Source organism: Myotis yumanensis, unplaced genomic scaffold (genome assembly GCF_028538775.1).
Source record: "Myotis yumanensis isolate MYYU_CA2020_CCGP unplaced genomic scaffold, mMyoYum1.0.hap1 SCAF_3, whole genome shotgun sequence".
NCBI classification, from domain to species: Eukaryota; Metazoa; Chordata; class Mammalia; order Chiroptera; family Vespertilionidae; genus Myotis; species Myotis yumanensis.
In genome coordinates this window covers 138,302,857-138,316,828 of record NW_027223754.1, presented here as the reverse complement: position 1 = coordinate 138,316,828, position 13,972 = coordinate 138,302,857, and the positions used below count along the sequence as shown (strand labels likewise).

The window sequence follows — 13,972 nt, the reverse complement described above, 5'->3', positions numbered from 1 at the left end:
CCCCAAAGTGTGTACTGAGGCATTCCAGGGTGCAGAACAAAATCACAGGAGCACTATGGGATATTTTAAAGTTTTGAAAGAAGCACAGTAACACCTGTTGGACACTGTACAAACTGTCATTATTAACTTATTTGCACTTAACTACTTAATAAATGAAACAAGTATTTCTTTCAGCCAAGTGGCACTGTGAAAAGATAAATTAGTAAGACACTAGGGGCTCCATGAATTGAAAAAGCTCAGGAACCACATGGCAGGCACTGAGGTGACTGGTTATTGATTTCTGAGATTAAAGTTATAGTCCTCTAGAACAAGCGTTGGCAAACTCTTTTCTGTAAAGGGCCAAATTGTAAATTTTAGACTTTGAGACCACAGTCTGTTATAGCTACTCAGCTATGTTGTTGTAGCACAAAAGCAGCCATAGGAAATACATAAGTGAAAAATGTGGCTGTATTCCAATAAAACTTTATGTAGAAACACTGAAATTGGAATTTATGTCACAAAATACTCTTGATTTCCTCCCCTACAACCATTAAAAAAATTTGAAAGCCATTCTTACTTGTAGGCTATATAAAAGCAGGTAGTGTGGTCCAGCTTTGGTTCACAGACCATGGATACCAATCCCTACCCATGAACCTCCCCAAAACTGGAAACAAATGTTACTTCTCCATGATAAGAAGGTCAGATAGCAGATAACATTTACTGAATGTTGTAATGGAAACAAACATTTAACAAATGTTTATTGGTGTCAGGCCCTAAGCTAAGTGCTTCACATGGGTTATCTCATTTAATTCTTACAACCACCAAATGAAATACTATTACTATTGTAGAGTTGAGAAAAATGAGGCAGTATTATAAATTCTGAAATAAATATTGGTTGCACTATAATGACTGACATACTTCCATTCTGTCCAACATGAATTTGCTTTTAAGTTCTGGTGTATATATTCAAAAGCACCTTTCAATTTTATTTGAAATATAAAGGACCTCTCTAAAATACTCACCTATACTCACTCCCTGAAACTCTTATTTTAGCTTTAATGATAGGGCACTATTTTGACTTTCCTACTCTTCGGATCAGTCCCCCTTTTTGATCTTTTTGTCATTCTTGTAGTTGGCAAGTTTCCTTGTCATAGCCCTGCAACATAAGTACTCCAAGAGTTTATTATCAGATCTCCTATGTTCTCTTTCCAGTTTCTTCTCCTGGTGGTTGGGTGTAGGGTGCTGTCTACTTCTTCAGGCTAAATATTAATTGCATTCAGCTTATTCTTCAATTTGTTACTCTCTAGCTCAGTTTGACTTCTAAATTCCCATTCTTGATCATCCCTGAATTTCTATTTACCTTTAGAAAAAACACACAACACAACTTGTTATAGTTCATATATCTTACCATTTAGTTTGGGGATCTATGTTACTTTGAATGAGCCTTAAATCAATGTGGTTTTAATCAATGGTTTGTTCTTTGAATGGTTGCTAATGCTGTAGATAATCTTACTGAGGACTATACAAAATGAAGGTGTGGTATCAAACTTCAGGTTGAAACAAACTTAAGAAAAACTATAATGTTAAATTGAAGTACATAAAGTAGTACTGATCATAATAAGAGGCTTTAAAAATCATACACTAATGATAAAAAGATCACACCAACCATTAAAAAATAACACTTCAATTTTTTTGTACACTATGAATTTACTGCTTTGAATAAAATTTGTCTATTAAACCTTAAAAAACAAAGACTGAAACAATATAATCTTTAAATTAGGTTATGATGCTTGAAATTGAGAATTGGTATTTCTAAATATTCAAGTTATAGAAGCAAATAATTATCAGGTTAATTTAATTACAAAATCAGAATTCTGAATAAGAATTTTATAAGCAAAGAGGTTATTAGCTCAATAATCTAACAGAGTTATTAAGTGTTTGCTTTCAATTAGGGTAGTTGGCATAAATCAAGAAGTAAATTGCCATAAATCTGGAGCTATGCTTGAGAAAAATACAATTAATCACAAGAAGTCTATTGTAATTATTTGACTCTGGTAAGAAAGACATGCCTTAGCCAAGTACTCAAAAGAATGACAGCCAGTTTAATGGCCAACTATTCCAAGGGGATGAAGCTTTTGAGGAACTTTTGCTGATCCACATTCTAACAAATGATAAATCAAAAGAGCTAAAGTTTGGTATTCATTGAAGAAGTATATAGAGGTTATATAATTAAATAAGACTTTAGTTAAAGCAGCTTGTGGTGACACCAGTTATGTATGACATGATAACCAAATTCTCCATAAGCAGCTGGAGAATTCCATTTGAAAGCATATATAATTTTAATCATATGAACATGAGATCTAGCTGAACTCAAGAAACCCTTAGTTCTAGACTGTAGAAGGTTAAGACAACTACTCATTCATACAGTTTCCTGATACTCAAACCACACAAGTGAAATCCATACATTTCTACCACTAAGAATTCACATTATTGATTTCATTAGGAAAAGTTTTAGAAAAGGATTAGTACTAACAGTATAGATTAAAAAAAAATTCTCTTCTTTATGATTTTAAAAGACTCACATTTTGACCACTTGGAGCCAAGTCCAAAGATTAGCAAGATTGACACTATAATAGAAACACTATAGGGATTTTAACATTAGTCCTCAAACCCATGCAAACCAAATAATGTCAGATAAACAACAAAATAAAAAATGACAGCTATACAAAATGTACAATCCCTGAGTGCACCCTTGATTTGAAAAAAGAAGTTAGGAAAACATAACTGTAACCAGGAGGGAAATTGGGGAAATCTTGAGTATGGTCTGCACATTAGTGAACGTAGATAATAGTATTATATCAAAGTTAAATTTCCTAAGTATGATAATTTTAGTGTGGGAGTGAAAGATAATGACTTTGTGCCTATGAGATACTCAAGTATTTACAGCCAAGTGTTATATTGACTGTAACCAATTCTTAAATGGATCAGCAAAAAAGATATGTGTGTGAGTTTGTGCATGTGTGTTTGTGTTTATATAAAAAGAGGTACATGAGTATACTCCTTAAAGATAAGTAAGGGCCAGTGGAAAAGAAGTCTTTGAAAATAGATAAGTAGGTAAAAAACAACTACACAGAACTCTTAATCTTAAATTTGGGTTTAGAGGTACAGGTTCTGGAGTAGAGGGAAAAATAAAGTATTTAAAAAGATTAACACACTAGTTAAAAAGCACTGTTTGGTGAGAAAAGAAAACAAGAAGGACAAAGAACAAATAGAGGAAAGAATAAGGGAGAAGAGGAAGAAATGACTAACATTTTGGGAGCTTTAGTCACTAGCCAGACTCTCAACAAAAGATTAAAATGTTAACTTACTTTCTTTGTTTATTGTTTATATATACACTAGAGACCCGATGCACGAAATTCATGCAAGAGTAGGCCTTCTTTCTCCTGGCTGCTGGCACTGGTTTTCCTCTGGCACCCGGGCTTCCCTTTGGCACTTGGGATCTAGGCTTCCCTCCGGCCGCTGGCAGGCACGTGGGACCCAGGCTTCCCTCTGGCCACCAGCAGGCACCTGAGACCCGGACTTCCCTTGCAGCCCTGGCTTCGTCCGGAAGGACGTCCAGTGTAATTAGCATATTACGCTTTTATTATTATAGATATCTTTTTTTTTTTTTTGACAGGTAAGGAAGATAGTAACTCACTCAAGGCATAAACTTAAAACAGGTGGGGGTCAGGAGCTAATCTCTGATTTGTCATCAAAGATAATGCTTTTACTGGTATGCCGTACTTGCATGCTTAGTGCTTTGTATTGAGCTAGAAAATCTATATTCTAGTTTTTTCATTGACTTATGGTAGTACTTTTTGTGCTTAATTTAATGTTCATGTAAAACTACAAAAATGCATCTTTGCCTAACAGAGATAAATAATAAAAAAAAATCTGTTTCTCAGTTTCAACTGAAATAAAAACTACCATGATTATTAATTTTCATATGAAAAGTTTAATCTTTCCACCATTGATTTCTGATAACTATTAACTATAATATCAACTGCAAAAAGCATTAAAATATAAGGATTCAGAGGAAATCTAGTCAAATTAAAGAAAGAAAAATATATTCTTACTCTAAAACCTTAAATATTTTGGGGATAAATTATAAAAATTTAGAACTGTCTTAATGTTTTAACCCAAATAGTACTTAAACAGAAGATATGCATTTTTAGCAAACATAATTTTGGCTTACCTTTTTTATAGGTGATGTAGGTGTTGCCTGACCAGATGGCACAGTAGGTGTTGTAACAGCTACAGGAGCTGCTTGTGTACTAGAAGTATTGGCATTAGTTACAGAAGCCATGGGTTTTGTCTTATCTATTTTAATAAAAAAAAAAGGAAGAATATTAAGAGTCCAGATTCTATATGAAATTGGTTTCAATGGCTGGGAAAATACAATTTTATATTCCATTTTTGTTTAAGGTTTTCTTAATTCAAAGTCTTTTCCCACTATTATTATCCCTTTTAACAAGTAAATTTTTAACGGAGTTTCTAGAAATGTCTCAGTATATATGTTAAAGTAAATGAAATAATATGAAAAAATACAAACAAAGCTTTAAAAAATAAAAAGCATAAACAGAATCTGACTTGTACTTTCAACTAGACTTGTAATATGGAAATTTAAAACATATTTAAAATTAATATTTAAAACTTGAATGCATAAGTTCAATGTAAGTAAAAAAATTACAAGAGCTGTGCAATTTTTTAATGTTTAAAAACATTTATATATCTAAAGCTAATATTCTTTATTCCAGAAATCTAGAAGTGCTTTTTGTCAATAATCAGCTTAGATTCCTGACAAAAAAGTATGCTTCAAAGTCATAAAAAACATGCCTTTTCATCCCTAAAAAGTCTATAGTTAAATGGGTATAATATCAGGTAAAATCTCTTTTCACAATATATCAAGACAATTTCTAACTAGTAATGAATCACTTAGAGAAAGATTTTTGAAAATATTAGAAAAATCAATCTGATGATAGAAAAAATCCAGACTGTATTTGAACATATAAATCAGACTGGCTTTTACCAAAATGATCACATATAATTTAAATCCTTAAATTAACTGTAATTTATAAATGAACTAGAAAAGTTACTTTCCAAATGGTCATAGGCCATTTTACCTAGCTTTAAAGTATTCCTTTGGTTTCAAAATGGGGTAGGACAGGTGTCCTTCTAGAATCTAGACTTTGAGAAAGAAGTATAGTGCTTTAAAGCCTTATGAGATACTCATTTTCATTATACTACCTTACTCCCTCCTCTAGATCATCAGCTTTCCAAAAAAATCTTCCATCTTATCATTATTGTATGTTGTTATACTTTAAAAGTAGACTTCGGGGCAAGTATAGACATCCTACCAACAATGTGAATTTGCAATGATTCATTCACTTATATTTACAATTACAAAAACATCCATAAGAAGTTAAGTTGAAAAGTATATCTCAAACTATACCCAAGGGCATGGCCAAACTCACATTTGAAAACTATAACCTTAGGTTTTCAAATAAACTGAATCAGCTAGACTCAGTCCAATAAAATTTATTTTCATTGTTAACTAATACCTCTTTTCCTTCAACAGAAGCTAAGCTTATCAGCACAGTTAAATACAAATCATGAATAATATAATTAGCCCATCTTCCTAGAAAATAATCCATTTAAATGGAGCAAGTAATTCAACAAATATTTGTTGTCTGCAAACTCCAAGAATTGTCTAGGTCTTGGAATGTATCAGTCAATGAAAAGACAAACTATCTTAATTGCACAAAGTTTACAGTCTAGTCGAAGAGATAAATAATAAAAGATAAACTTCAACAGATTTTATTTTTTCTTTTCTCCCTATTTTCTTTTTGTTTAAAAATTTGTTTCTTATCAGTGAAATATACAAATCAAAGAATGTATATGCATGCATGTAAACATTTATGGTTTAAGAATAATGAAACAAACTCCAGGTGTCTACTATCTAGCTTAAATAAACATTATTAATATTGTGGAAGTTTTTCTATCCATTTGATTTCAATGAAGAATGAAAATTTTCCAAGTCCTAATGGCAAAAGAACCTAAAAGCAAAAATATAACTCCTTTTTCTCATTCCCTCAACTACTTCTCAAATTTACAAATTATATGAAAGGAAATTATACTTTTGGTAAGTTCCTATTTTCATCTGATTTATGAAAAGAATACCAATTTAAAAACTGGTTTAGTACATAATTTGTGAAAGAAAATTCAGCAAAATTGTTATTTTATGTCAAAGAGTTTCCCAAGAACATAACCATACAAAAAGTAGAAAAAAGAAACAGTTTAGAAATTGTCAAATCAAGCTGTAGCTCTACTGGGAAATGGTTACTTTCTTAAGCTTGCCAAATAAAAGTATGATAAAGTCTTGTTGATATTAAAAGAGAGAAGGAGCCACACAGCATTTACATGGATTAATTCTCAAGATAGAGTCAAATTTTCCTGGCACAACTCACTATTAGCAACAGGAAGAACAAAATTATCATAGTACAATGCTTCAGAGGAACGTTTAAACTTAGCTCAATGAGAAACTAAGCAGAGAGTGATTGGTATGCTTAAGCCCCAAACAAGGAACTGATACAATACAATTTGATGATAATTAGTTCTATTTATATTTATAGAATAGTAGAGTTTAAAGAACTATCCAGATTGTCAATTCAAATTCTTCTCATTTTACAAGCAAGGAAATTTCAACCAAAAGAGGTCAGGAAAATTGCTATTCAGTGGCAAGACAGCCTAAATCTGCTTGTTTGTTTTAAATGATTTGACTTTGGGTGGTGGGCACAAAATGCAATATAGAGATCTTGTATATTAGAAATTTACACTTGAAACCTATATAACCAATTAACCATGTCACCCCAATACATTTAATTTAGAAATTAAAAATAAACTAACAAAATAAAATTTAAAAAGAAAATGTGACTAATATTTCAATTTTAAAGTATATCTACTAGAAAAATCTCTTGCACTTATACACAAGGAGGCAATTACACAAATGATTACTGCAGCATTATTTGCAACAACAAAAAAATGGGAATAAGGTATGTATTTATCAGAAGGAAAATGAATGTATTTAATGAATATTATTTAGCAACTAAGGGGGTAAATTGATATAGATATGAACAAATCTAAAAAATATAACTTTTGAGTGAAACAAAGCAAGTTGCATAACAATTCCTAGAGGGTAAAAATAAAAACAAAGAACAACCTTATAATTACTTTGTATTATTTCTGAATGTACTTGTAAGGTAAGAGTATAGAAATGGACTAGAAGATTACTGAAAAAAGTCATGATAGTAACTGCCTTTGGAAAGAAAGGAAAGGGATGTAGACTAGGGTATATAAAGAAGACAACTATAATGTTTTAATTTTATCAAAAGACAATTTTAAAGCAAATATAGCTAAATGTCAATAGTTATTAAGTTTTGGTAGTTAAAATATGAATGTTTATTATACTTTTACTGTCTTTAAAATTTCTCAAAGTAAATTTTCCTACACTCCTACAAGACAGTAGGAGTGTAGGGAAATCTTGATTCATCTCCAACTTTCTAAAATTTTACTATATCTTGGGTAATATTTGGGATGCTGCTGGAACCTGCTTCTGGACTTTAGGGCCTCAGAAAATAATAAGAATATAGTTGAATTACTGTAAGTCCATTTAGACCTTATCTACAACATCCTAAGGGAGAATTAGAAGTCTCTTTTCTGTCAAACCTAAAAAGAAAGAAAGAGACAGAGGTGGACAGGAGCCTCCAGGTAATTAGGAAAAAAAAAAAGATCACAACTATATTCCCTGAAAGGTAATTTACTGGTTTGGTAGGTATCCAAACAAGTAGCAAATAAGCCTGAAAAGTTTCAAAATTACTTAACACTTCCTTCTATCCTTCAAATTTTACCTGTTTCAGCTTCTGATTCTGAATCATCTTCCTCATCTTCTTCACTAGAGCAGCTAGATTCATCTTTCTTTCCTTCTTCTTCATCATCAACCTTTTCTTGTTCCAGAGATTCAATACGAGATGCATTTTTCTCTGGCTCAATAATCAATGTCTCTTTGCTGTGAAAGGAAAATAGCATTCAAATAATTATAAGCACAAAAGGTCAAAATACATTAACTCTTCCCCAGACCTACAAAATTTAACAATCATACCCGTGGCCAGCATGCCAACTCATTCATAACAATAACAAAACCTACTTTTAATATTTTACTTACTTTTTAAAGGTCTTCTGTGACTGATTATTGTCCATATTAGCTGTTGATTCAATTAGTGGAGATTTCTTCTCCCGTTTTTCACTATGCAGCTTTATGAAAGTTATGCAAAGGAAAAGAAGAATATTATTAAAATAATATTAATTAGTAATATACAAAACTTAAAATTATAACAAAATAGTTTTCCAAACACTAAAGACAATCAAAATAAAACAAATAAAATTTTTAAATTGCACCTAAAAAGGGCTTAGGTTAAAGAATAAAAAAGACAAGATAATTAAAAAAAACTCCATGAATTTGGATTATTTTCGATCCCTCTCAACTTTATTTCACTAAAAAGTCAGGGCCCAATCACCACATAGGATGTCTGATAATATTTTACTTAAAAATCTGTTTCCTAGTAATATCATTCCTTGCTTATCCAGGGCCTGCTATTTGAGAAATCTGAGATTTTATAGCCCCTGCTTTGTAATTAAATTAGAACATATTATTTAGGACATATACATTATAGAAGGATTCATTTTGTGAAGGGGAATTTAGAAATATGGGGATAAGCAACACAGGCAAACACCACACTAATTCGTTCTCTTTCACTGTCATTTTAGTTTGATGGCCAGAAAGCATAAAACATCACAATAATTTTTTTTACCTATCTGAAATTCAAAGCTATTAAGAGAATTCACTAATGTAGACAATTTTTAGACAGTCATCAAACATACCAGATTTTGTTTCTTTTGCAATTCTTCTAAATATCCTAAAATGTCTTCATCTGCTACATCAAAGGCTGTCTGGCCCTAGGTAGAAAACAAAGGGGGGTGGTAATGGTATAAAATCAATAAATTATAAAATGCATTTGGTGATTCTGTATGATTATACAGAAAAAAGTTAGATAACTATTTTATGGTAGTTATAAAACATAGTATACATAACTCAAAGGAGATGTATGAGAAATCCATGTGAGATAGAAGTAGCTGATACACCTTTCCTTACTTTTTTGTAACAACTTTATATATTCACATACCATATAAATCACCCATTTAAAGGATACAATTCAATGTTGTTGTTTTTTTTTTTAGTATATTCACACAGTTTTACAACACAATCAACTTTAGAACATTTTGATCACCCAAAAAAGAAAAGACAAACCCATTAGCAGTCACCTCCCCACTTAACCATCCCCAACTCCTAGCCTGAGGCAACCACTATCTACTTTCTGTTACTATGGATTTGCCTATTCTGGGCATTTCATATAAATGGAATCACACAATATGTGATCCTTTGACTGGCTTTTTTCACTCTGAATGATTTTTTTTTTTTTTTTTGGCTTAACAGAAATTTATTGTCTCACACAGTTTGGGGGCTAGAAATCTGAAACCAAGTTATTGACAGGGCTGGTTCCTTCTTGGGGCTTCGAGGTAGAACATTTCCAGGCCTCTCTTAGCTCCTGGTGGCCCCAGGCAGTCCTTGGCTTGTGGATGGTGTCCTGCCTGTGTCTTTTTTTTTTTTAAATTAAATCTTTATTGTTCAGATTATTTCATTGGTTCCTCTTTTCTCCCACCATAACTCCCCTCCACCCAGTTCCCACCCCATCCACCGCCCTCACTCCCCACCCACTGTCCTCATCCATAGGTGCATGATTATTGTCCAATCTCTTCCCGCACCCCCCACACCGCTTTCCCCCCCCCAAGAATAGTCAGTCCATTCCCTTTCTATGTCCCTGATTCTATTATAATCACCAGTTCATACTGTTCATCAGATTATTTATTCACTTAATTTTTAGATTCACTTGTTTATAGATGTGTATTTGTTGTTCATAATTTGTATCTTTACCTTTTTCTTCTTCTTTCTCTTCTTAAAGGATACCTTTCAGCATTTCATATAATACTGGTTTGGTGGTGGTGAACTCCTTTAGCTTTTTCTTATCTGTGAAGCTCTTTATCTGACCTTCACTTCTGAATGATAGCTTTGCTGGATAAAGTAATCTTGGTTGTAGGTTCTTGGTATTCATCACTTTGAATATTTCTTGCCACTCCCTTCTGGCTTGCAAAGTTTCTGTTGAGAAATCAGCTGACAGTCGTATGGGTACTCCCTTGTAGGTAACTGACTTTCTTTCTCTTGCTGCTTTAGGATACTCTCTTTGTCTTTTGCTCTTGGCATTTTAATTATGATGTGTCTTGGTGTGGTCCTCTTTGGATTCCTTTTGTTTGGGGTTCTCTGCGCTTCTTGGACCTGTAAGTCCATTTCTTTCACCAGGTGGGGGAAGTTTTCTGTCATTATTTCTTCAAATAGGTTTTCAATATCTTGCTCTCTCTCTTCTTCTGGCACCCCAATAATTCGGATGTTGGTACGCTTGAAGCTGTCCCAGAGGCTCCTTATGCTATCTTCGTATTTTTGGATTCTTTTTTCATTTTGCTTTTCCAGTTGGGTGTTTTTTGCTTCTTCGTATTTCAAATCTTTGACTTGATTCTTGCGATCCTCTGGTCTGCTGTTGGGAGTCTGTATAATATTCTTTATTTCAGTCAGTGTATGCTTAATTTCTAGTTGGTCCTTTATCATAACATCGAGGGTCTCACTAGATTTCTTGAGGATCTCACTACGTTTATCGGCGGTCTCACCAGTCTTTTCGAGGGTCTTACTAAGTTTATCGGCGGCTTCTAGACAGTTCTTGAGAGACCTTAAAAGTGTGGTTTTGAACTCTATATCCAGTAGTTTGCTTTCCTCCATTTCTGTCATTTGTGTCCTGTTTCTTTGTCTCGGCATTTTTTGTGCTTCACTGTGTCAATAGAGTGGCTTTCTGTGCTAAGTGTCCTAATTACCTGAGGTAGACACTCTTGGTGCACCCCCTTGTGGGCTTTGTGCACAGTCTTGTTGTAGTTAAGCCTTGATTGTTGTATGTAAAGCTGGGAGGAATTGACCTCCAGGCCAATTGGCTGTGAGAATCAGCTGTGTTTACAGTGGGAGAACTTCTGTGCTGAAGACACCCTTATGGGGAAAGACTTGCTTCAGTGGGGCTTTGGTGCTCACTGAGTCTGCCCCCTGAGTGTGTTCCTTATAGATCTGAGTAGTTGTAATTGGATGGTCCCACTCTGACCACTGGGTACACTGGCTCTTGGATCTAAGGAGGTGCTAATCTAGCCTCTGCCTGAGGCTACCCAGCAGAAGCCAGCTGTAAAGCAATGCAAGTTGCCCTGGGGCCTTGGGGCAGCTGCAGTTTGTTAAGTTATTTTCAGATTACAAAGGGCCGGGCCTTTCATATGCAAAAGCCTCCGTGGACAGCTTGGGCGGGGCAGGGTCCCAGGGGATCAACAGGGCGGGCCAAGTGAGCCAGCAGTATGGCTGCTCTCAGTCCTGCCCTCAGAGGCCCCGGCAATCGCTGCGAGCACCTCCGAGAGAAAGCTGCCCTCGAGTTCCGACCGATGCCAGACAGTCCCGTTTCTCCTGTATGAGTCTGGGTCCCCAAAGACTAGCCCGGAACTGGAGCTCAGAGCCTGAGACTCCCTCCCAATTGAAAAAGACAATCGTGTCCTCAGCCGCCAGCCCTCTCCACATGCACCTCTGCACCTTTGTATTTACTTCAGCACTGCACCTCCTCTGAGTCTCGGTATGCTTTTCTCTTTCCTTCTAGTTGTAGAAATTCTACTCAGCCAGCCTTCCTGTGGTTCTGGATGATGTCCGTTATGTCTTTTAGTTGTATTTTTGAAGTGGTTGCGCGAGGCAGCAATCTCTGGTGTTTACCTATGCCGCCATTTTGGTTTCTCTACCTGAATGATGTTTTCAAGGTTCATCCATGCTGTACCTTCTAACATGATTCACTTCTACATTTCTTTTTATCGTTGAATAATATTCCATTGTATGACACACCTCATTTGCTAATCTATTCATGAGCTGATGAACATTTACTTTTGTTTTCTGCTTTTTGCTATATCTAATGAATAATACTGCTGTGAACTTTGTGTACAAGTTTTTGTTTGGACATCTGTTTTCATTTTCTTGGGTATATAGTTTATGAGTGGAATGACTGGGTCATGTGGTAACTCCATGTTTAACCTTTGGAGGCCTTACTACTTTTTGATTCCTCTACAAAAATTAACACATTTCTTAGAGTAATAAAATTTAAAAATATATTTCAAAACTGCTGAAAGTTCAGCCTGCCACAGGTATGGCATAGTTTAAAAAAATCAATCCAAATGAACACCTGTCAATATATTTTTATTCAGTGTAGAAAAGAAAATCTAAAAGAGTTGTTGATCAAATACAGGATTTTTCCTGCTGCTTGTATTAGTCCTTATAATAACCCTACTGGTACAAGTTTCCAACATGCCAAAAAGTTCATTATTTATAATACATTCTACCCTATACATTAGCCAGTGTATGATTCTTTCTCAGAAAACATTGAACTTTTTTCAACTAGAAATCACTCTGAAAGGAAACTCAAACTTGTTTTATAACAGATGTCCTCATGGCCACACCAAAGCCACATGGATAGATAATAATGACACAAATTCTTTCATTTAAAGCAAACAAAATTACAATCCTCAATTCTATTCTATTAGCAGGGTGCTGACATCTACTTAGATAGGAATTACATTTCCCAACACTATGAAATGAAATATAAGCTACTCAATATTTGAGCTAGTTTTTCCATTGTCTGTTTATAAAATAAAAGATATGGTTTAAAACATATATCTTAAAAATGCATAAAATGTTTCTTAATCACAATAGGGGAATGTATGACATTTAAAATTTACAAGATTGAAGAATACTTTTATATCTGCCTTTTTTTTTTTGTTAGAAAGTCTTCCCAGTAGGAAATTAAGAAGCAATCCATGTTTCCCACCTAGTTCAAAAGTTTTAGCTTTAATAAATCTTTTTTCCTCATTTCCACCTTGAGTATTAAATGCTGAGAATTAAATTTGTAAATAAAGGGCTTTGAGACAAAATAACTAGCTCAAAATTACAAAGTGACTTTTAGAGTAGCCATACATATTAATCCCTGTTTTGCAATACCATACTCTCTCTGTATGATTAGATCTATAATATTATATATGCTGTACTTGCTAAGCAAACTGTGTTCAAGATCATGTTATTATGTGGAAATATCTAACTGACTTCTTTATAAGTATTATTTTAAGCATTTATCAACCTTTCTCATAAAGAAATACTGCACCTTGAGCATTTTTAAAAATTATAATAAAATTTTAGCAGTAATAAAGTACAATGCGGTTATTTTAGAACCAAGGAATTTTCTTTTATAAGAATAAGAAACAGGATCACCTTACTAACCTTTCTTTTTACTTTCTCCCTTAATAATCGAGTCTACTTCACAAACAGCAGCTGATAGAGAATAAAAACTAGAGTAAAATGTAGGCCATAAACACTGAGAAGTTTCTAATTTTAAAGAGCACACTCATTAACTTAACTCAATAACTTAACCATTATCTTTAAACAATAACTAAAACAGTGCTGAAGCCTAACCAACTGTAACTACTATAAGGCTACAATGCTTCATTAATAGAGTACTAACAAAGTAGGGCATATAAGCAGTCACTCAAAGCAACCAGGTAACTATTAAGGAGGGCACAATGCTTAAATCAGTTCAATACATCTGTAAATTACTAGAGCCACTGTTTAACTTGTACTGTCTCTTCATTCTTCCTTCCTCATTTACTCTAACTAAACTGCCTTTGCAGGTATGATCTTTATCTTTACAACAGTGAAGTAGTCAGGACAAGCATT

The 13,972-nt window shown here is 33.8% G+C and overlaps 1 protein-coding gene across 8 annotated transcripts in view; it reads right to left on the bottom strand.

Moving 5' to 3' along the window:
• PPP1R12A (protein phosphatase 1 regulatory subunit 12A) overlaps positions 1–13,972 on the bottom strand; it is a 149,076-nt gene that overhangs the window by 40,521 nt on the left and 94,583 nt on the right. For all 8 annotated transcript variants that reach the window (XM_070409663.1, XM_070409668.1, XM_070409664.1 and 5 more), the window contains exons 6-9: positions 8,956–9,030; positions 8,240–8,328; positions 7,926–8,083; positions 4,214–4,338 (exon numbers count right to left, since the gene is read on the bottom strand). In XM_070409663.1, coding sequence (XP_070265764.1) covers positions 4,214–4,338; positions 7,926–8,083; positions 8,240–8,328; positions 8,956–9,030 — 447 coding nt within the window. The remainder of the gene's footprint in view (positions 1–4,213; positions 4,339–7,925; positions 8,084–8,239; positions 8,329–8,955; positions 9,031–13,972) is intronic.